General features: G+C 46.0%; 1 protein-coding gene across 2 annotated transcripts in view; it reads right to left on the bottom strand.

Moving 5' to 3' along the window:
* Positions 1–24,551, bottom strand: part of IL12RB1 (interleukin 12 receptor subunit beta 1) — an 86,707-nt gene that overhangs the window by 3,401 nt on the left and 58,755 nt on the right. For both annotated transcript variants that reach the window (XM_075204703.1, XM_075204704.1), the window contains one exon: positions 5,659–5,734. In XM_075204703.1, coding sequence (XP_075060804.1) covers positions 5,659–5,734 — 76 coding nt within the window. The remainder of the gene's footprint in view (positions 1–5,658; positions 5,735–24,551) is intronic.

Genomic DNA, 24,551 nt, shown 5'->3' with positions numbered 1-24,551 from the left:
AAATGGCCTGCTTTTCTTCCCAGTAAGGAAAGGGACTGTCTGACATTTCCATATCAACTACCTCTTGAAAGTAATCCTCCACCATCCTTTGCATGTTTATACTCATATTGGATGGAGTTATGGGCAAAGTGACACATTTTTTTGAAAAATCCTTCAAACCAGCCCAGATGTTAAATTGTTCTGGTCTGCCCCCTGTGTCTTCCCTGCTTCTTTTTTGGAAATTTAATTTTTTACGAGCAACAGCTTGAGAAAGTGAAGGAGGACACGTCGTCAAGCCGAGGCCCAGTTCAGCGGCCAACTTGCTGAGCAATAGCTCCTTGCAAAAGTTCACATCTCGCTCATTTACAAGTAAAGACTCAATGTAGGTTTTAAACCTTGGATCAAGCACAGTGGCCAAAACGTACTGATCCGAGTTCAAGATCTTAATAACTCGAGGATCATTGTGAAGCGAATTAAGTACTTGATCGACAAGGCCAACATACTTTGCTGAATTGCTTGCTTTCAGCTCCTCCTTCATTTTCTCAAGCTGCTTTTCCAATAGTCTAATTAAAGGAATGACTTGGCTCAAACTAGCAGAGTCTGCACTGACCTCACATGTCACAACTTCAAATGGTTTCAGCACCTTGCACAGCACTGAAAGGATTCCCCACTGTGCAAGAGTGAAATACATCCCCCCTCCTTTCCCAATGTCATGACTTGTGCAATATGCTTGGATGGCTTTGCGCTGTTCCTCCATCCTCTGAAGCATGTACAGGGTGGAATTCCACCGAGTTACCACCTCTTGCTTAAGTTGGTGGCAGGGCAAGTTAAACTGCTCTTGGAGCTGCTGTAACCTCCTACATGCTGTGGCTGAATGCCTGAAATGGCCTGAAATTTTACGGGCCACCGAAAGCATCTCCTGCACCTCACGGTTTTTTCGTAGGAAGCTCTGCACCACCAAGTTGATGGTGTGAGCAAAACAGGGATTTTGTTGGAAATCACCCAGCTGTAATGCTCGCACTATATTGTTGGCGTTATCTGAAATGACATACCCTGGGGAGAGTCCGAGTGGTATAAGCCATGCATCAATCACATCTCTCAGTTTGCGTAACAAATTGTCAGCCGTATGCCTGTTAGTGAAGCCGGTGATACAAAGAGTGGCCTGCCTGTGACAAATGTTACGTAGTGGTGTACATGCTGCTGCTGTTCCTGCTGGTGAAGGTGAATGACCAACCCAGTGGGCTGTCACAGTCATATAGTCTTTGGTTTGGCCACTTCCACTTGTCCACATATCTGTGGTTAAGTGAACAGTGGGCAGAATGGCATTTTTCAGCGCAATCTCTACATTTTTACACACTTTTTGGTATAGTTGTGGAATAGCTTTACGGGAGAAATGGTGTCGCGATGGAATTCTGTAACGCGGACACAAAACCTCAATTAACTGTGAAAAACCAGCTGCGTTTATTGTGGAGATTGGACGCAGATCTAACACTAACATTGCTGCCATGGCGTCTGTGATTCGCTTGGCGACTGGGTGACTGCTGTCATATTTGCTTCCCCTCGCAAATGATTGTTTCACAGTTAATTGCTGAAATGTAGGACTGCTCATTTTATTCACCTGCCTCTGGGATGACGATTCACCCCCAGCAGCAGCAACAGCAGCAGCAGGACTAACGCTTTCTTCAGAGGAATCAATAATAGTGCCGGAGTCATCCAGCCTTAAGTGGGATGCCGGGCTAACTCCGAGCGCTACTGAGGATATTGATGAGGATGGTGTGGTGGGTGTATTTTGTAGCCGTCGGTATGTCGGTGAGCGGAGGGTCTTAGCTGATGAGGGAGTGCTTGTATTCTTTTGGGAAGAACTTTCAGCTTTTCCCAACACTTTGCCATGAACTCTCGTTAAATGGCGTAACATAGACGAGGTTCCAAGATGGTTAAGGTCCCTCCCTCGACTGACTGTGGCTTCACATACACTACAAATGGCTATACAATTGTTGTCTGGATTTGGGTAGAAATAATTCCACACATAAGAAGTGGATTTTTTTGTTTTATGCCCAGGCATGACAATGGCCTTTTTCTTGTCACGTGCCAGAACTGCTGCCACTGGTGCAGGACTTACACAAACAACCTCATCCTCATCAACATCCTCATTAGCGCCCTCGTCGCCTACACAAATCTCCCCCTCATCCTCTTCTAATTCCAAAGTGGCATCCTCAATTTGGGTATCACCGGCTACACTCGGGCTATTAAGGCACACATCAGCAGAATGCTCACGATTAGACATCCCACTGTTGGATGGACTCTCCACAGGGATTGTTGTCATTTGTGAATCGGAGCAAATATTCTCCTGTAATGCCTCACTGTTATCTTGCAGCTCGGCTTTGACGCGTAACAGTAGTTGTGCACCAATTGTAGGCTGGGTAACTTTTTGGGATCTGCCACTAATAGCCAAAGGTGAAGGCCTCATTCTCTCTTTGCCACTGCGTGTGTAGAATGGCATGCTTGCAATTTTTTTTTTATCGTCACTTAACTTTTGCTCAGTTACACTTCTTTTTCGCTTCAATACAGTAAATTTTTTTTTGGTTTTTGTTTTTTGCACTAATTTGAAAACACTCTGTTGTTTGACATTGCCTTGGCCAGATGACGTACTGGGAACACTAACATCAGGACTGGTGGCAGAACCTGGTTGCTCATTTAGATCATATGTGGACTGCTTTGAATCCATTCTGAGCGCAAACCACTGGGGAGTGCTAAAAATTATTTAGTAGATTCTGCTGACAGTTATGACTTTTGACAGCCAGAAATATTAATGCACAATTAGGGAGGACACCCCAAAAGCACTGAGGAGTGCTAAAAATTATTTAGTAGATTCTGCTGACAGTTATGACTTTTGACAGCCAGAAATATTAATGCACAATTAGGGAGGACACCCCAAAAGCACTGAGGAGTGCTAAAAATTATTTAGTAGATACTGCTGACAGAAATGACTTTTGACAGCCAGAAATATTAATGCACAATTAGGGAGGACACCCCAAAAGCACTGAGGAGTGCTAAAAATTATTTAGTAGATTCTGCTGACAGTTATGACTTTTGACAGCCAGAAATATTAATGCACAATTAGGGAGGACACCCCAAAAGCACTGAGGAGTGCTAAAAATTATTTAGTAGATTCTGCTGACAGTTATGACTTTTGACAGCCTGAAATATTAATGCACAATTAGGGAGGACACCCCAAAAGCACTGAGGAGTGCTAAAAATTATTTAGTAGATACTGCTGACAGAAATGACTTTTGACAGCCAGAAATATTAATGCACAATTAGGGAGGACACCCCAAAAGCACTGAGGAGTGCTAAAAATTATTTAGTAGATTCTGCTGACAGTTATGACTTTTGACAGCCAGAAATATTAATGCACAATTAGGGAGGACACCCCAAAAGCACTGAGGAGTGCTAAAAATTATTTAGTAGATACTGCTGACAGAAATGACTTTTGACAGCCAGAAATATTAATGCACAATTAGGGAGGACACCCCAAAGCACTGAGGAGTGCTAAAAATTATTTAGTAGATTCTGCTGACAGTTATGACTTTTGACAGCCAGAAATATTAATGCACAATTAGGGAGGACACCCCAAAAACACTGAGGAGTGCTAAAAATTATTTAGTAGATACTGCTGACAGATATGACTTTTGACAGCCAGAAATATTAATGCACAATTAGGGAGGACACCCCAAAAACACTGAGGAGTGCTAAAAATTATTTAGTAGATACTGCTGACAGATATGACTTTTGACAGCCAGAAATATTAATGCACAATTAGGGAGGACACCCCAAAAACACTAAGGAGTGCTAAAAATTATTTAGTAGATACTGCTGACAGATATGACTTTTGACAGCCAGAAATATTAATGCACAATTAGGGAGGACACCCCAAAAACACTGAGGAGTGCTAAAAATTATTTAGTAGATACTGCTGACAGATATGACTTTTGACAGCCAGAAATATTAATGCACAATTAGGGAGGACACCCCAAAAGCACTGAGGTGTGCTACAAATTATTTAGTAGATACTGCTGACAGATATGACTTTTGACAGCCAGAAATATTAATGCACAATTAGGGAGGACACCCCAAAAGCACTGAGGAGTGCTACAAATTATTTAGTAGATACTGCTGACAGATATGACTTTTGACAGCCAGAAATAATAATGCACAATTAGGGAGGACACCCCAAAAGCACTGAGGTGTGCTACAAATTATTTAGTAGATACTGCTGACAGATATGACTTTTGACAGCCAGAAATATTAATGCACAATTATGGGGGACACCCCAAAAGCGCTGGGGAGTGCCAAATATGAAGAAAAAATAATAAACCTCTATCCTCCTCTCTGCACTAGCGATTTTGGTTAGAGCAATTGCAAGAACAATATTGTATTCTCTGTCGCTGCTCTAATTAGCCTATGACTACACCCTGCTCTCTCCCTCTGTCAAATGGCGATGGATTGCTGTGGAGGCGTGTATTTATAAAGTTGAAGTATCGCGAGAACCGAGTCCCGAGATCCGACGACGTCACAATGACGTTCGGCCTCGATTTGGATTCGGAATGGGCGGGAGAGTACCGAGCTGCTCAGCTCGGTACTCGGATACCCAAAGTTCGGGTGGGTTCGGTTCTCGGAGAACCGGACCCGCCCATCTCTAACAATAACATATAAGGGAAACACATAAACAACAACCAAATAATATTACTGGCTTTTAGTCCTCTCCAGAGACTTGACTTCGCAGAAGTAGAATGGCAGTCCAGAGAACTAATGTTACCACAGGTTTGTACATGTCCCAGGGTTCTTATCCCACACATCGCACTAATAGCAGGCAGTCTGAAGTCCCTGAAGTCCACATTAAAGCAATAATCAACTGTCACTTACTGTCCAGCTGCCCACAAATCTTCTCACACAAATTAGCCATATAGGAACCTTATTCCTCAGCATTGGCTTACCCCCAAATCTCCTTAGACCACCATAGACATGGTCTTTATACCCCCAGAAATTCCCATGCTCCCAGGGCTAGACAACTCAGTTGGGAACTGTGGGGGTTGGTCTGCTATTGGCTAATACACTTGGAGATGGGCTGAACCATGCAGGGGCCTGGGGGAGGGACTCCCTCTCAGTCCTCCACTGGGATGGCTTGATTTTGAAGAGAAGGGGGACCACAATAAGACAACTAATGCAGGGACAGTGCAGTATAAGATAGTGGGGCTATGTGCATATTTGCACAAGTGTGTATAACCTTTTGGTAGATTTTGTGCTCTAGTCCATCTGTTCTATTGAAAGCCTATAAAGGGGAGCATATAAAAACTACCAAGGTCAAGGGTGAAAGGATAGCAATAATTGGAAAACTGTGGTTATACACTATAGACTAATTGGAGTAAAAACAACATAGGGAATCGATTTCTTGTGTGAAGGGGGTCTCAAATGGGCTTTATCATTTATTGACAAGGCCCTGACACCCCACTCATTTACACCTGCTGAGTTGTTAATTTAGGGATCATTTTGTCTATTTTAAATACCTAACATAAGGACTGTTTCCAACTGATCAACTCTTACTACAGTGATTATGAGATGCCAGTATAAGAGAATATGCTATTTATAAAAATAGATGGTGAAATAATTTGCCATACTTACATATTTATTATCACTGAAAACAAATGTTGCTGCATTGCTGTTACTTGGATCCGGAAGATCAGGGTATATAATAAGCCTGAAATATTAAAATAACATTGCTCATTAGCAGTGGCAAATTAAATATATTAAATATAGCTTTCCCACGTGCCATAGGGGATCGATACAGGGGGACCATTATATGTGGAACAATCAATTCAATTAGGCCATTATATAGGGAAGAATCAATACAGAGGTACGTGATATGGGGAGAATCAATGCTAATGCACTGTGTGTAATAAATGCATGTTATAAAGTGTATATTATATACTGCATAATCTGCATGCACTGTTTGATATTCATTTTATATTGTGTGCAAAGACAACATAATGTGGTATCTCATTTATATTTAATTAAGTGTTCTAAAAGAACATAAGTCTTATAGGAAAAATGTATTTGCTTGTATTTTCTACACTGCACATATACCATTTTAAATAAATCCCACAGTGTGATATTTTTTCTTTATGAAGAAAGTTTGGTCAGAATACACAGGTTTCTTCCCTGCTTCTAATTATGAGGCAACCAAATGAATGCACAACAGGTTGCAAAGGAGATGTTCCCTCCTTACACTGAGTCACTGCATCTGCTTTTCCTCTTTGCTCCATAGCAACCCTTACAATGGGTAGGTCTCTCTTATATTAGGTAGAGATAGGTCTAACAAAAATATACACAGACAGTATGTAATCCAGCTCCTCCCTTCTTCTATGTATTTTCCTGTCCCTAGCAAGGGGTAAGCTAAAAGATCTGGATGGTGACCCCGGAGCTGCCGTTGCTATCTTCGACAGCAGCATTGGTATGTGCATACAAATTTGAAAAGCATGCTCCAGCATAACGGTGTCTGCTCATGTGTGCACACCTTGTCATTGCCGGGCACCAGGAAAATCAATGTTCAGCAGCCTCATGTTGTTCAACAAGATGGAGCCTAAGCCCAATCCCAAAATGCTGAAGAACACCGGCTCCAAGCCCCTAAGTTATTAGTGTTTTATTGTGTTTGCACATTTAGTTAGTACTAGTTGCCGTGAACATAGGGAATCTGATGCTCCGGAACCCTCGCTAGATTGGCCACGACTTGTCCTGCTCCAGCAGACCTGGATGCCATCTTGCCCTCCATCAATCCTAAGATTCCTAACCCCACGCATTCTAATGCAGCAACACAGGCATACTTGGCACCTTCTCAGTAAGGATACCCAAACCTATTCAGCGCTCTACCCTTCAGTAATCAGGGGATCAGCAACTGAGCGGGACCCCTGCACTGATCCACAACACAGGAGAGTGATCGGGGGACCAGGATAGAACCTGGCAATAACAGCAAGTATAGCACTGTCTATTGTTATACCTTTACTTTTGCCAACATCTGCTGGGCCTTAACGTGTTTTGAACAGTTGTATGTGCCCTGTTCACGGGAGTATTGCTACTGGGGCAGTCATAACAGCAAAGACACTATTTGACCTCCCATACCCCTCATACACTTGCAAGTGTTCACTAATATGTATGTGGCTTAACCAAAGTGTGCTAACTATCCCCTATATACAGACACTCACCATATACAGACACTCAAAACAACCTTTATCTGTGCAACTGAATTGGGATGACTTTGGCAGTGTACCTGGTTATTCTGCTGGTGCGTAGGCTCCATCTAGTGGAATCATATTAATACTACTTGATTCACTACAATATATGATATCTGTTTTCGACCCACATAGGGGTCACCGAGGACAGTATCTCCACAATCACTGTAGGCCAACAAAAACCTAACCTACTTTTTCGCCTGTAACCAGAAAGCCTCATGTTCTAAGACTCAATTAAGTCTAGATACTTACCTATCGACATACATTTACCAAGTGACTACAGTCTCAACATGAGTAAGACTGCAGGGAGAGGGAGTAAAACTTCGACAGGAGAGATCACTCAACACTTCCCTTGACAGGACAAACCTGCCTCTTCATCCCCGCTTCTACCCCAGGAGCACAAGGGATCCCGGAACCCACAGGTAATATGCTGCCCTTCACGAAAAACCCACTTTTGCTGAACTTCGTACCTTGATTGTGGAACGCACCAATTATCGGAAAACCGGAAATAATCACCCTATCTAAGAGAATTATGTCTCTAGAAAACAAAATGGACAATACCCTTAAATTTCAAAGTGAAGCGGGCCACGACTTGGATTTCCTGCTCAATGAAAATTAATCCATGAGAGATAAACTGGAAGATCTGGAAAACAGAGAGCACTGAAACAACTTATGGCTTCGCAAAAACATTCCTGAAACTGTGGAGTCCATGGACCTAAAACTTTATGTCAGCAAATTTTTTGCCTCACTTGACCCCTCTCTGTCAGCCTCATCCATCCAAATAGAAAGGGTTCACAGAGCCCTGCGGTCCCATTCTAAGGACTCTACTACCTTCCAGGCCTCGCCCCCCCCCCCCCCCCACACACACACACACTGGGAATTAAAAAGTGAGATCTCGAGACTTCTTCTGTATTTCACAAACGATCTTTGTGTAGCTGCACTCCCACCCCTAGTGTTCTACAGTATCACAATATATAGTTGTCACCCACCTAGCTTACCCCTACTTTGGTTTTTAGGCCCTTTCCCTGTAGGCAAACCCTGTGTCATTAGGTTTAGGCCTATACCCCTGCACCGCTATCCACCCCCCTAAACCACTCCCCCCTCTTTTATCTCAACGCACTCTTCCTCTAGTCCACCAGTTTTTTCTCTTTCCCTATACTCTCCTATATCACTCTCTCTTCCTTTCTATTTCAAACCCACCACTTCTATCTACTCAGGTGTCAACACAGTTCACCTCACTACTTTTCACTTTCAACTCATCGTGACATTTACAGTCTTATCATTAAACGTCAAGGGACTCAACACTTCCCAAAAATAATCTGTTACATGCTACCATTCACAAACTTAAAGCCAATGTTATTTTTTTACAGGAATCCCACTTTAAGGCTGGTGGCCACCCCTCCTTGTCCTCACGTAGTTTCTCCATGGTTCACTACGCCTCTCACTCTTCCAAGAAAAACGTGGTAATTATGATTATGATCCGTAGTTCCATTCCATTCGTTTTATCAGAAGCCAAGGAGTACCCGGAGGTCCGCTTCCTCATACTCACAGGGAAAATGGGTCATTTAGACATCAGATTCGCCAACATCTATGCTCTCAACACAGGTCAGTCGGCCTTTCTTCTCCACTTTTTTTCTGTACTTCATCACACACGCAGAGGGCTACTTCTCCTGGGAGGTGACTTTAACACGGTTATGTCGCCTTCCCTGGACACCACCACACACGAAAATCCTCCAAACACAAATCACAGAGGCTGGTGTCTTTGATATTTGGTGCGCATTGTACCCACTTCCTGGGATTACACATTTTACTCCTTCCCACATAAATCCTACTCATGCACCAATATGTTTCACACAGTTACACACAAACGTTCCGACACATTACCTGGGCAGACATCACACCAAATACCTGGCCCAACTACTCCATCTTGTCACTGATGACCAACCTCTTCCAAAACCCCCAAGGGCGGACTTCGTGGAAACTGAACGAGATGCTCCTTAAACTTCCTCACTTTAAGGAGACTATATCGGCCTCCATTACACAATATTTCACACTAAACTCTGACTCAGCGGTTACTACATCCACAATTTGTGAGGCCCATAAGGCAGTTATATGGGGGGGCATTATTCAATTTACTTCCAGGTGGAAAAAAAGAGTGTTCTGTAACACTCCATAAATTAACACTCCATAAGGTCTACCCATGATCATTATTAACATTATTTCAAAGTATACAAAAAATCAGGGGGGAGATACATACAATACATGCAGAACGTATGTGTCATGATCTGCCTACAGCGTATGCATTACATGCTGCTTTGCATGGCAGCTCCTGCCTTTTGTCATTCTGTTTTGTATTTCTATTTTGTGTTCCAGCAGTCCCTCTTTTCCCCAGAGGTGCTGCTATTGTGCATTATTTTTGTGCTTAAGGAGTTAACCTGTATGTTCACTAATTATCTCATGCACCTGGGTGTGTCTCATTCCCCTTATATATACCTGTTCCTCCCAGCAGTCATTGCTGGTTATTGTTGTCATCCTGATGTCATATCCTGTGGTTCCACCTTGTGATCCTTTCTCTTACCCTGCTCCTGTGATTGTATGCTGCATTGGGATCTATCTCAGCATACTATCTGCTGACCTGTTCCTTATTTGTACCTGGGACTTATCCGTGTATTTCCCTGTGCATGCTATCTGGAATATTACCTCACCTCCTATTTACCTGCATCAGCTGTATATCTGGTAAACTCTGCAAGATATTATCTCATCAACTGTTCACCAGCAATAAACATTGTTTGTTTTCTCCACCTATCCATGACTCCTCAGCTGTATTTCTACTCTGATTCGTGACAGTATAACCAGCCCAAAAAACAGCTTTGGAGTCAGGTGAAAGTTTTGTTTTATTCTGGGACTTTTTTTTTATGCAATCAAGTTTTCATTTGTCTTTTGCAACATGTCTGTTTTACCAATCATGGAATTACCCCTGCTACAAACCTTACAAATGGACATTATATTGTTGCGCTCCCAGCTGGCCGGATTTTCCGCTTTGCTTTTGGACCCACTCAGGAGACTATCAGAGACGGTTTCACTGAAATCTAATGCTGTTGATTTGACCCAGCCAACTCTGTCTGCTGCTGAATCCGTGCCGCCAACACCTTGCAATAATACCATGTCAAATTTGCATTTAACTAACAACTGCAGTTTAACTAATGCCCGGTTCACAAGTGGGCCACGCCCCCATCTGACCGAAGTGGAGCGACAGCGCAGAGTAACCAACAAACTGTGTCTCTACTGTGCCAGCAATGCACATTTCTTGCAGGACTGTCCTGTCCGTAGACCACGTCAGCTTACTGAACCATCTCCTGTTGTTTCCTCTCGGCACTCCAAATCTGTTTATGCTCCAGCATTCCTGTTCTCTGCGAAGAGACCCAATCTGCCAGCTCCAGCCGCCTGTCCTGAGGCACCCATTCCCTCTGTCTCCTGTGCCGAGGTGCCAGCCTCTGTCTCCTGTGCCGAGGTGCCAGCCTCTGTCTCCTGTGCCGAGGTGCCAGCCTCTGTCTCCTGTGCCGAGGTGCCAGCCTCTGTCTCCTGTGCCGAGGTGCCAGCCTCTGTCTCCTGTGCCGAGGTGCCAGCCTCTGTCTCCTGTGCCGAGGTGCCAGCCTCTGTCTCCTGTGCCGAGGTGCCAGCCTCTGTCTCCAGCTCTGAGGTCACATCATCTGCCTCCAGCTCTGAGGTCACATCATCTGCCTCCAGCTTGGAGCCTGCTGCCACTGTGTCCGGTTCCGAGTCTCCTGCCACTGTGTCCGGTTCCGAGTCTCCTGCCACTGTGTCCGGTTCCGAGTCTCCTGCCACTGTGTCTGGTTCCGAGTCTCCTGCCACTGTGTCCAGTTCCGAGTCTCCTGCCACTGTGTCCAGTTTTGAGTCTTCAGCCGCTGTCTCTGTTCCTGAGCTCCAGTCTGCTCCAGAGGGGGCGCTGCCCTTCCAGTCTGCTCCAGAGGGGGCGCTGCCCTTCCAGTCTGCTCCAGAGGGGGCGCTGCCCTTCCAGTCTGCTCCAGAGGGGGCGCTGCCCTTCCAGTCTGCTCCAGAGGGGGCGCTGCCCTTCCAGTCTGCTCCAGAGGGGGCGCTGCTCTTATCGACTGTTCCAGAGGGGGCGCTGCTCTTATCGACTGTTCCAGAGGGGGCGCTGCTATTACAGTCTGCTCCAGAGGGGGTTCTGTCCCTCCAGCCCGAGTTGCCATTCCATGCGGTCCAGCCCGAGTTGCCAGTCCATGCGGTCCAGCCCGAGTTGCCAGTCCATGCGGTCCAGCCCGAGTTGCCAGTCCATGCGGTCCAGCCCGAGTTGCCAGTCCATGCGGTCCAGCCCGAGTTGCCAGTCCATGCGGTCCAGCCCGAGTTGCCAGTCCATGCGGTTCAGCCCGAGTTACCACTTGGTGCTGTCTGCCCTCAGGCTTCTCAAAGTGCTGTCTGCCCTCAGGCTTCTCAAAGCGCTGTCTGCCCTCAGGCTTCTCAAAGCGCTGTCTGCCCTCAGGCTTCTCAAAGCGCTGTCCCTGGCAAGCCTTCTGCCCAGTCCGGGCCTGCTGGCAAGTCTGCCGCCCAGTCCGGGCCTGCTCCCAAGTCTGCCGCCCAGTCCGGGCCTGCTCCCAAGTCTGCCGCCCAGTCCGGGCCTGCTCCCAAGTCTGCCGCCCAGTCCGGGCCTGCTCCCAAGTCTGCCGCCCAGTCCGGGCCTGCTCCCAAGTCTGCCGCCCAGTCCGGGCCTGCTCCCAAGTCTGCCGCCCAGTCCGGGTCTCCTGTCAAGCCTGCTGCCAAGTCCGAACCATCCGTTGCCAAGGGTGCCAGGTGTGAGCTGTCATCTACCTTTGAGGGGCACCTTTCTCAATTTAGTGCTCTACTGAGGTTTTGTGCTTCTTATTTCCCCTCAGTACCTGGCCTTGCCAGTGACCCAAAGAGGCAAGTTTTGTTTTTGTTGGCACATTTTAGAGGAGAGGCTATGGAATGGGCAAACCCTTTGGTTGAGTCTGATCACCCCATTCTTTCTGACTTACCACTATTTGTCGAGGCAGTGATCAACAAGTTTTCACCAACACCTCCCGCTATGCCTTGTTACGGGGCCTCTGTATTGTCAGCAGGTCCACCCATCTCACCTGGCCTAGAGTTTTCCTTGTGCTCCACCCAATTGGTTCAAACTGCTGTTCCAGGGAATTCTCGCAAAAAGAAAAAGCGAAAGAAGAGAGCAAGGTCTACAGAGCTTGAACTGACAGCTGGCATAGTCTCCTTTGCCCATCCACCCATGGACGAGGACTTTTCTGCCGGGCCCCCAATTCTGGACTATGATTCCGATGAATTCAGACATTTTTGGTAATTGGGCGTCTGGAATCTGCCCTTAAGGGAGGGGGTACTGTCATGATCTGCCTACAGCGTATGCATTACATGCTGCTTTGCATGGCAGCTCCTGCCTTTTGTCATTCTGTTTTGTATTTCTATTTTGTGTTCCAGCAGTACCTCTTTTCCCCAGAGGTGCTGCTATTGTGCATTATTCTTGTGCTTAAGGAGTTAACCTGTATGTTCACTAATTATCTCATGCATCTGGGTGTGTCTCATTCCCCTTATATATACCTGTTCCTCCCAGCAGTCATTGCTGGTTATTGTTGTCATCCTGATGTCATATCCTGTGGTTCCACCTTGTGATCCTTTCTCCTACCCTGCTCCTGTGATTGTATGCTGCATTGGGATCTATCTCAGCATACTATCTGCTGACCTGTTCCTTATTTGTACCTGGGACTTATCCGTGTATTTCCCTGTGCATGCTGTCTGGAATATTACCTCACCTCCTATTTACCTGCATCAGCTGTATATCTGGTAAACTCTGCAAGATATTATCTCATCAACTGTTCACCAGCAATAAACATTGTTTGTTTTCTCCACCTATCCATGACTCCTCAGCTGTATTTCTACTCTGATTCGTGACAGTATGGAATGCCAAGTTACATGGTTAAAACAGACCTTTTATGAACGAGGTGATAAGGCGAACTCAATATTGGATAATGGGCTTAGGGCAAAACGTGCCTCGCAGGCCATCCCCTCATTGAGAGTTAGACAAGGAGCCCTGTCCTTTGACCCTAGAGTTATAAACAACACATTTTGATCCTACTAGGAGACACTGTACAACCTTAGTCCTACACAGTCTTCCAAGGACCCAAATACCCAGACGATAAAGTCCTATCTGGAAAAATGTTCCCATACCCAAGCTTTCTTCACCGCAGATAACCTCCCTCAACTGTGAAATCACGAATGAGGACGTAACACTGCCCTCAAATCCCAAAACAGCTACAAGGCCCTCAGGCCCTGATGGACTTATGATGTCGTATTATAAGACCTTTTCCAAAGAATTAAAACCCCAACTGACCTCGATGTATAACCACATAATGCAGGGAGGGGAATTCCACAATGAAACCATCCGTTCTACTATAGTTCTAATCCCAAAACCCAACAAGGACCCGACATGGTGCTTCAATTACCGTCCAATCTCGCTTCTCAATGCAGATATAAACTTATTTGCTAAAATACTAGCTACCTACCTAAAACTCCCACCTAAACCTTCTAATTTTTTCTGACCAGGAAGGCTTTGTCCCCACCAGGCAAGCCCTGCACAACACCAGGAGGACCATAGCACACATTAACAAACACAAAATACCCTCCTCATCCTAGTCCTAGATGTGCAGAAGAACTTTGATAGGCTTTCAAGATCCTGCATGTTCCGCACTCTTAGACACTATGGCTTCGAGGGAGCATCTCTCACTGCTATCCAAGCTATATATCACTGCCCCACATCATCTGTACTGACCTATGGGTTATTATCTTCTGCCTTCTCCTTGAGTAAGGGCACTTTATCGCCCCTAATCTATGCCCTTTGTATAGTACCCCTAGCAGTTACAATTCTCCAACACCCAGATATACAGGGGATTCAACAGGTACTTACCATTTCAAGCTGTCCTTATTCGTGGACGATGTTCTATTAATGCTCTCCAACCCCATAGTCTCACTTCTCAACTTGCTCAGGGAGCTAGCAGAATTTGGTTCAGTGTCCAATTACAAAATTAATAACTCCAAGTCAGAGGCCCTAGCCCTCCATGACTCGGACGCATTAAATACGACCCTTGAGACTAAATTCGATTTCCAAAGGTATCCCAAATTTCTACGCTACCTAGAAAACTTCTCCCTGGATCTGGAACTCCCTGGACTCTGCCTCAGCTCCCTGGAACTGTGACTCTGCCTCAGCTGCCTGGAACTGTGACTCTGCCTCACCCCCTCAGCTCCCTGGAACTGTGACTCTGCCTCACCCCCTCAGCTCCCTGGAACTGTGACTCTGCCTCACCCCCTCAGCTCCCTGGAACTGTGACTCTGCCTCACCCCCTCAGCTTGGACCTCGTCTTCGTCCTGCTCCCAAGCAACTCTAGGTATCATCTCACTACTTTGCTCCACTGAACCGTCTTTCTCACAGTGACTCTCCTTCATCCCCTTGGATCATCTCCTTTGCCTGCACCTTGGACTCGATTGGTACCTGTTACTATTCTACCTGATTATTTTATATGCCATTATTTTGTTTCTACTGATTTTATACTTACCACTAACTACCTTTTAACTGTTAATTATTCTTGCTTATTTCCATTGTCCTCATCATCTCTCTTTCTGTCGTTCCATGCCTTCCACGCCCTAATTGGTTATTGTCCTCCATCTTGCTATTGTCTCCCTGCTATTATTCTTTCCTGCTCTCCTCACTATCTTATCCGCTGTCCTCATTATCTTACTGTTCTGTCATTATTCTTACCTGTTCTCATCGTCCTTTTACCTCACTGTACTGTTCTTCCACGCCCTAATTCGTTATTCTCTTCCACCTTGTCATTGTTTTCCTGCCATTGTTCTTACCTGTTTTTCATTGTCCCCATTATCTCGCTGCTCTGTTACTCTCTCTCCCTACTATGCCTCCCCGCTCTCACCGCATACCCATACTCTCCCCCGCCCTACCTCTCCCACACCTCCCCGTCCTCCCCCGCGCGTTGCTCATCTTGTTAACCTCATCCCCATCTCCCCCCTCTCCTCTCCCCCCTTCTCCTGTGCCCTCTGGAATGCCAGATCTGTCCGCAACAAGCTGACTGCTATCCACGACCTCTTTATATCCAACTCCTTTAACCTTCTTGCAATTACTGAAACCTGGCTCTCCGATTCTGATACTGCCTCCCCCGCTGCCCTCTCCTATGGTGGCCTCTCCTTCACCCACTCCGCCAGGCCTGGGGCCTGCCCAGGCGGTGGAGTGGGCCTCCTCCTTTCCTCCACCTGTACGTTTCGTGTCATTCCCCCTGAACCCTCCCTCTCCTTCTCCTCCTTTGAAGCCCACTCCATCTGCCTCTTCTACCCCATCCACCTCCGCGTCACTGTCATCTACCGCCCCCCTGGCCCCACCTCCCTCTTCCTCGACAACTTTGCTGCCTGGCTTCCTCACCACCTCTCCTCCGACCTCCCCTCGATCATTCTCGGTGACTTTAACTTCCCCATCGACAACCCCACCGACCCTGCTTCCAGCAAACTGCTCACCCTCTCTTCCTCCCTTGGTCTCACCCAATGGACCTCCTCCTCTACCCACTGCCTTGGTCACTCCCTTGATCTTGTCTTCTCCTACCTATGTAGTCTCTCTGACTTCTCCATCTCTCCCTTTCCTCTTTCCGACCACCATCTCCTCTCCTTATCTCTCTCCTCTTCTCCTGCTCCCCTCCCCCTGCCCAAACCTACTCTGTCCATACGCAACCTCGACGCTCTTGACCCTGCCTCTCTGTCCTCCTCTCTCGATACCCTCCTTTCACCCCTTTCCTCCCAGGCCTGCCCCAACCAGGCGGTCTCCCTCTACAATCACACCCTCACCTCCGCTCTGGATGCAGTCGCCCCTGCCCACTCCGTCCACCCCCGCTGCTCCAAACCCTTAACCCTGGCACTCCAAATTTACCCGCTTCCTCCAAAAATGCTCACGTACCGCCGAACGTCACTGGAGAAAATCCCGCTCCCTGGTGGACTTCCTCCACTTTAAATTCATTCTTTCATCCTACAGCTCTGCCCTCTCACTCACCAAACAATCTTTCTTTAAATCCCTCATCTCCTCCCAGTCCACTAACCCCCGCCGCCTCTTCGCCACCTTCAGCACTCTCCTGGCCCCCTCCCCTCCCCCACCCCCCTCCTCCCTGACTGCCTCCGACTTCGCCTCTTTCTTCTCCTCTAAAATCGAGGCCATCCGACTCGAAATCTCCTCCTCCACTCTCCCTTCCACCCCTCCCACTCTTCCGTCCTCCCCCCCAACCACCTTCCCCTCCACTCCTTCCGCCCCACCACGGGTGAGGAAGTCCACTCTCTCATTTCATCCTCCCCCCCCACTACCTGTGCCCTGGATCCTATCCCCTCCCACCTTCTTCGCTCCCTTTCCCCCACCACCTGCTCCCACCTCGCTCACCTATTTAATCTCTCCCTCTCCACTGGCATCTTCCCCTCCTCCTTCAAACATGCTCTCGTATCCCCCATTCTTAAGAAACCTAATCTCGATCCCACTTCTCTCTCGAACTATCACCCCATATCTCTTCTCCCTTTTGCCTCCAAAATTCTCGAAAGGCTTGTCTGCAGCCGTCTCACCTCCTACCTTTCTGAACACTCCCTCCTTGATCCTCTCCAGTCTGGCTTCCGCCCCCTTCACTCCACTGAAACTGCCCTGGCTAAAGTCACCAACGACCTCCTCTCTGCTAAAGCCAGCGGCCACTTCTCCCTTCTCATCCTCCTTGACCTCTCTGCAGCCTTCGACACCGTTGACCACCCCCTCCTCCTCCACACCCTCCAGTCTCTCGGCTTCTCCGGCCCAGTCCTGTCCTGGTTCACCTCTTACCTTGCTGACCGATCCTTCTCTGTCACCACCTCTGGGTCTCTCTGCCCTCCGTCCACCCTTCCTGTCGGGGTCCCTCAGGGCTCTGTTCTCGGACCATTACTCTTCTCTCTATACACCTCTTCCCTGGGTCAACTCATCAGCTCCTTCGGCTTTAACCACCACCTTTACGCTGACGACACTCAACTATACCTCTCCTCTCCTGATCTCTCTCCCTCCCTCCTCTCTAGAGTGTCCGCTTGCCTCTCTGCCATCTCCTCCTGAATGTCCTCCCAATTCCTCAAACTTAACCTCGCCAAAACTGAGCTCATAGTTTTTCCTCCCTCTCATACCTCATCCCCTCCTGACCTCTCCAACACTGTTGACAACTCCTCTATCTCCCCTGCCCCCCAACTTTGCTGCCTTGGTGTCATCCTCGACTCCTCTCTCTCCTTTTGCCCCCACATCCTCTCTCTTGCTAAATCCTGCCGCTTCCAGCTGCGTAACATCGCTCGCATTCGGCCCTTCCTCTCCCAAGATGCCACCAAATGTCTGATCCACTCTCTGATCATCTCCCGCCTAGACTACTGCAACCTCCTCCTCACTGGCCTCGCCCACTCTCATCTTGCTCCCCTTCGATCTGTTCTTAACGCTGCTGCTAGACTTATTTTCCTTTCTCGCCGCACCTCTTCTGTCTCCCCCCTCTATCTAGCCCTTCACTGGCTCCCATTCCCCTTCAGAATCCTCTTTAAACTCCTCACACTCACATACAAGGCCCTCGCCAACTCCACTGCGCCCTACATCTCCACCCTCCTCTCTATTCACACTCCATCCCGCCCTCTCCGTTCTGCCTCTGATCGTCGCCTCTCTTCCCCCCTTATTACCTCCTCCCACGCGCGTATCCAAGACTTCGCCCGCGCTGCCCCCTCCACTGGAACAAGCTCCCTCCCTCCATCAGAACTTCCCTAATCTGTCCAGTTTTAAACGGGCTTTAAAAACCCACCTTTTTCTTAAAGCCTTTCAGTCTCCCACTTAACTCCCTACCTTTTCTGCTGCCTCTCCTCCTTCTTTCCCCTTCCCCGCCCCCCTATTCTCCCTCTCTCCCCTGCGTCTCTTTGTCTGTCCACCCCTTCCCTTAGATTGTACGCTCCTCTGAGCAGGGCCATCTCTCCTCCTGTTTCCACCACTTCTAACTCTGCTCTCCAGCTACTTTGCCCTCCTCCTCGACGACCCTCCTCCCTCCGTCCCCTCTGGGGGTCTCACTGTCTTCCGCGCCCTCCTTCTTGGGCTCCGTTGTTTGCCAATCCTCCCTCCCCCTTTCCCCACCCTCTCTAGCTGTGCATTGAGCTTACTGAGTTACTGTGCTTACTGTTTACTGTACTGTGCTGTCTCACCTTGTATTGTAATTCGTTTTGTCCCTGTACGGCGCCACGGACACCTTGTGGCGCCCTATAAATAAAAATTAATAATAATAATAATAGACCATGAAAGCAATATACCACATAGAATTTCCCTACTACATCTAGACAATCCTTTTGTTCATTCAGACCTAAAGATGGCAAAACAAATCACAGATCATAACAATGACTATTGTTGGCAGCAGTCCCCATTAACATCTATAGAGGGCAGAATTTCCCAGTTTACATCAGTTTGGACCCACACAACTATTGGTCATAATAAGGAATGGATTCAGAATAGAGTTCAGTTACTATCCCAAGTGAAACGTCTTTATTTGGTCTAAAATGCTATCAAACAAGACAATAGAAGATAGATAGAAGAGTTATTTGAAAGTCTGCAAGGTGTAATGATGATTAAGGCAGTTTCTCAGGTTCCTCCAGAGAAAGAAGGCAGGGTTTTTATTCTAGACTGTTCCTTGTTAGGAAAACTTCAGGGGATTTTTGCACAGTATTGTATTTGTTTAGACTCGGCAAATTTGAACATACCATACATATTTAGAATTAATGTATTGTATTATCAAGGCCATCAGCGAACGAGACTGCATGACATTCATAGACCTTCAGGTCTACTTTAATTTCCCTGTGGCAATGTGTCACAGAAAATTCCTCAGATTTTGGATAATTGGGCACCATTTTCAGTTCATCTGCCTGCCTTTCTGGTTGGGGACATCACTAGGAACTTTTACCAAAGTGCTAGTCACGCTGTTAGTAGAAATAAGGAAACAAAGTGTCAAGACATGGCTGTATCTACATGATATCCTTATAGTGGGCAAATCAAAGAATATAGTCAAGTGCAGAACAGCCAAGTTGCTAACCTCCCTGTATTAACAAAATGAAAAGCCATCTTGTACAAACACAGCAAATAAAGTTTCTAGGGGTGCAAATAGACACCATGCGGAATAAGATATCTTTTTCAGACGAAAGACGTATCAAAATCCAATCAATTCCAAACTCATCATCTGACAACAATAAGAAAAGGGCTGTTGAGAATGTTTATCTTGATATTAGAAGGTTCTGTGGGCAAGTTGGCACATATGGCCTCTCCAGTTGGAGTGCTTAAAGAAAGGTAATCACAATCCTGTTTCTTTGGATCGTACTATAAATATTTAATTAACAACCACTGAGTTTTTCCGATTGGTGTTGAAGCCCAAATCTTGGGTGAAAAGTCACTTTCAGAGTCAGAATGATCTATATTCACAACAGATTCTAAAGTAATAGTATTGTAGGATGGGGAGCACACCTTCAGGAAGAAATAGCACAAGGTGCATGGTCACAGAAGAAGAAGGAATTGCTTGTAAACATCTAGGAGATAAGAGCAGTTTGGAGAACAATCCAACACTTCCATCATCGGTTTCATGTATCTAAAGGTATAGTCAGACAACATTACTGTTGTCTGACTATACCTTTAGACAGTCATAAACCTTTATAAACAATGATGTTAGAAATAAAGAAAATTAAGATTTGGGCAGAAAGAATGTAAAAGCACTGTCAGTATTATGTACAGTAGACAAGCAGAACAGACTAGCCGATTACCTCAGTTGCAGACAGATACATCTGCAGAAGTGGAGTCTAAACCAGGAAGTAATCCAGTCACTAACAAACAAATGCGTGCTTCCACAAGAAGATATAATGACAACAAGCCAGAATGCCGAAGTACACAATTTACTGTCTCAACATAGAGTTCCATGAACAAAAGGAATAGAGCAGTTTAGCAGTTCCATGGATGTTCCAATTAGAGAACATATTCCTTCAATTTCCACTCATTACTCATGTTCTGAAGAAAATCAAAAAGAGAAAGCAGAAATAGTAGCTATTTCCACATTTAGGCCACGACCCCTTGGTTTCTAATAGTGTTAGAAATGCAGAGACATCTAGTCTTTAATGGCTTGTAGATTGACCAGGAGTTGCTCAGTGATTAAGGAATTAGTGATCTGGGCACCCTTACAAGCAAGAAAATTTAATTATTCTATAGTTAACTATAGGATATGGATAAACTCTGTGGCCTCTAATGTGAACCCAAATACTATACAACACATCTTAGATTTCTTGCAAGATGGAATTACTAAAAGGCTTGGATTTAGTTGCACTTAAAGAAAAATATGTGCACTAACTGTTCTGTTGGATACCAAATTAATTTTGGAAGAACTAATTACAACATATATTTTGAAAACACTGAAAAGGATACCTCACATGGGACCTCAATCTATTTCTTAATACACTGACAGATGATCCATTTGAACCACTACAAGAAGTATGATTGAGATGGATGACTTTAAAAGTTCCTAGTGACAGTGACCTCTGCTAGGAGAATTGGGGAATTGAAAGAACTGTGGTGCTTTCCAGAATTTTATTCAGAGAGAGACAATCTGACATTTCTACCAAAAGTAGTATCTACATTACTAGCTTTCTTCCCACAACCTAAAGGTGAGAAAGAAAACAAACTAGATACACTAGATATTGTCAGAGCCATCTTTAAATTCTTGTGTAGGACACAGGAGTTCAGAACAACATACCTGTAAGTATCACAAAAAAAAGTGTCTGTGATACTTACAGACAATCAAGCCATGTCCAGGTGGATGAATTGATCATACAAGCATACTAGAGGAATGGGCAGAAAGTACCAGATGTACCATTTAACCTGAATGGTAGCTATATCCTCCTTTATGCAGCATATGTGGCTAAGTTATTCTTTTATTATATGTGGCGCTCCTTATATATTGCTTGGGTACATCCCAGTGTAAAGTTCGCCATGGAGGAAAATGAAGAGGAAAAATGCAAATAATCCTTTCCTTATCCATAGCAGCACCAAATTAATACCCATGTTATTTTATATGTTTCAGAGACAGCTTGGGAAGTACTCAAGGACAAGGAGGAAGAACAGGAACTGTATTATATACTGTCTGTGGTTGTTTTTGTTTGACGTCTCTCTACCTAAGCAAAAGTGAATCCTACCAATTGTAAAGGCTACTATGGAGGACTTTGAAGAAAAGTAATTAACAGTAAGGGGTAAATGTATGATGCTGCGATTTTTTCAACTTGCCGGAAATCGGCGACTTTGCAGCTAAAATTCAAAGCGGCGATGGCTTGCAAAAGCAAACTTGCCTTTACAAGCCATCGCCGCTTTAAATTTTCAATGCAAAGTCGCCGATTTCCGGCGAGTTGAAAAAATTGCAGCATCATACATGTACCCCCAAGTGTAGTTTCCCATTTTTCTTACAAAGTGTATAACAGCTGTTACTTCCTTTCTTTCACCCCTCCCTGTAAGAAGAGGTACAAAGGGCAATGGGAGGATGGAAACTCTACTAATGGGCAGGGGGTGTGCACATCACCATGGTTGTGACACCCTAAAACATTTGGGTACAGGTAAAAGGTGGTGCCAATATGATCTGTGTTTTAAACTCCTAGGGAAAATGGGGAAGATAGGGGACAGTAAAAGGGTTCCATATGTCCAAGGGACGCTTTCACACAGCAGCAGAGTTTCTGGGGTTGGGAAAGATTCAGATAGAAATTATGGCAGCTGCCCGTGCAAGGATGACTGTGATTGGATCACGTTTAAATAATTTATGGTATAAATGTATTTAAAGGAAATAGCACAGGGCGCTTCTTTATATAAATTGCCAATGCACTTATTTTTTAATATTGTGTATATTTTGAGATAGGAAATCGTTATTTCTGAGACCAGGGAAGAAAATGTGTTTTTCTGTTTAGACCAGTGATGGGCAAACTACGGCCCGCGGGCCAGATTCGGCCCACTTAGAGGTTCTATCCGGCCGGCCAATATTTAAAACAAATTCATTAAAATATGCATAAAATTATTAGGGCCGACCCTGTGTGTCAGAACCTTCATTTTTATGCCTTCCCAGCTATTTCCTCCATTACACTTCATCCTCCTTCCTAAAAGGACACTTCGTATGTCAATCACTCAAACACCTGCCCGCCCCCTAATGGCTGAAAGTCATGTGAGAAAAGATGGGCTGGGCCATATACTAAGGCGGATTTCGATTGGCTGCTGTGTTGTCAGTTAGTGGCTCACCAGAAAGACGAATTTGCAACAACCTGCTGAAATAAGTGCTGTGTCTGTACGATCGCTGCACTTATAGAGGTAACACTGCTATATAACACCCTCCAGTCCCATTCAAAGAATTTGTATTATATATTTCGATATTTGAGTTTTTTAATAAATTATAGTGGCCCGCCTAAAGTTTTTCTTTTTTATTTGGCCCGCTCCTGAAAAAGTTTGCCCATCACTGGTTTAGCCTCTCTAGAGGAAATGCTTCATGTCTGATGTATATATTTGATACAATAAACCTTTGTTTACAAAGCCTTTGGTATATTGCGATGTGGGGAAGTGGCTTGTTTTGGGGTTTTGTTGTTCTGTGGGAATGTGTATTTAGCGACTGTCAGAAGAAGGTATTCATGTCAGACCTTTTGACTTGCTAGTATGTATCCTGCCTCTGAAATAAGAGGAAATCACAGCAAGGTGTCACTCACCGGACTGTGAGTGCCATTTCTCCTGTGTTCAGGAACCGTGGCCGTCCGCCATCCTGAGGGTCTGCGCATGTGCAGCCCTTATGGAACCTTCAGTACCTGTTGCTTTTAATTGATTGGATGATCAGGCAATCCTCCCTATTTAAACCACCTGTGATCATTACCTGGTTGCCTGATCTTGGAGTCTCATTCCCCATGAGCCTCTGAAGGTGTTCCTGTGTTTCCTCGTGTATTCAGCTCCAGCTGATTCCTGTTTACTACGTTTGTGGTTTCCTTCAACTCTCCTGTGTTCATCGTGCCTGCACTCAGCTGATTCCTATCTGCTACTGCTGCCGGATTCCTGTCCGCCTCAACTCTCCTGTGTTCAGCGTGTCTGCTCTCCGCTGCCTCCGTTACTACTGCCGGATTCCAGACCGTCTCTACTCTCCTGTGTTCAGCGTGTCTGCTCTCCGCTGCCTCCGTTACTTCTGCCGGATTCCAGACCACCTCTACTCTCCCGTGTTCAGCGTGCCTTCCCTCCGCTGCCTCCGCTACTACTGCCGGATACCAGACAGTCTCAACTCTCCCATGTTCATCATGTTTCCAGTTTTACTTACTACTGCTTCCTGAGTATTGCTCCGTTGATTACCGGTTACCTTCCGTCCGCTGCACCAACCTGATTACCGCTTCCATCCTCCAGTGGTCTCTCCTCCTGCCGGCGTTCAGCCGTTCAGGTATCTCTGCACGTCTCCTTGACAGCCTGCTCTCCTGAACCGCGGTATGCATACTTTCCATTGACTTTGCTATTGTATTGCATATCCGTCTGGACTGTGTTGTGTTCATCTCCGGAGTCTTCCATCTACTGAAGCTATTGTTACTATTGACTTTGTTTCCTATTACCTGGATCTCTATAGTGACTTTGTATACTTCAAGCAGCGCTTGTCAGTTATTATTATATTGTGGTTATCATCGTGGGATCAAGTTCCGTGTGCCCCGTGTATCCTCTGCATTCCATTCATCTCCTCGTGCCCCTCCTCACATATATATAGCAGTGGTACAACTTGCTGAACGCAGACCACTGACTCCTGTTTCCCATTGACACCAGTTTCAAGTATCCTCTCACATAAGCAGTGGTACAACTTGCTGTACGCAGACCACTGACTTCCCCGTTACCTACTTGCACCTGGAATCCATTCCTTCACTATAGACAGTGGTACAACTTGCTATACGCAGACCACTGACTTCCACTACCTCCTCTCTACTCCTGGACATTCCTCCTCACTATAGCAGTGGTACAACTTGCTGTACGCAGACCACTGACTCTCCTCACGTTTACTTGTCCATCTGGTTCCTTGTGTACATATCTCTAGTCATTACCAGTTGCTGCTAGTCATAGACTTTCCCTGAGCATTCTCTCACCATCTGCTGATTCTCCTGTTCCGTTGTCACCCTGCTACCAGAGGACCATAGTACCAGCTA

This window comes from Mixophyes fleayi, chromosome 1 (assembly GCF_038048845.1).
Source record: "Mixophyes fleayi isolate aMixFle1 chromosome 1, aMixFle1.hap1, whole genome shotgun sequence".
NCBI lineage: Eukaryota > Metazoa > Chordata > Amphibia > Anura > Limnodynastidae > Mixophyes > Mixophyes fleayi.
The sequence above is the reverse complement of the archived record's forward strand: the minus strand, read 5'-3'. Positions and strand labels throughout refer to the sequence as shown.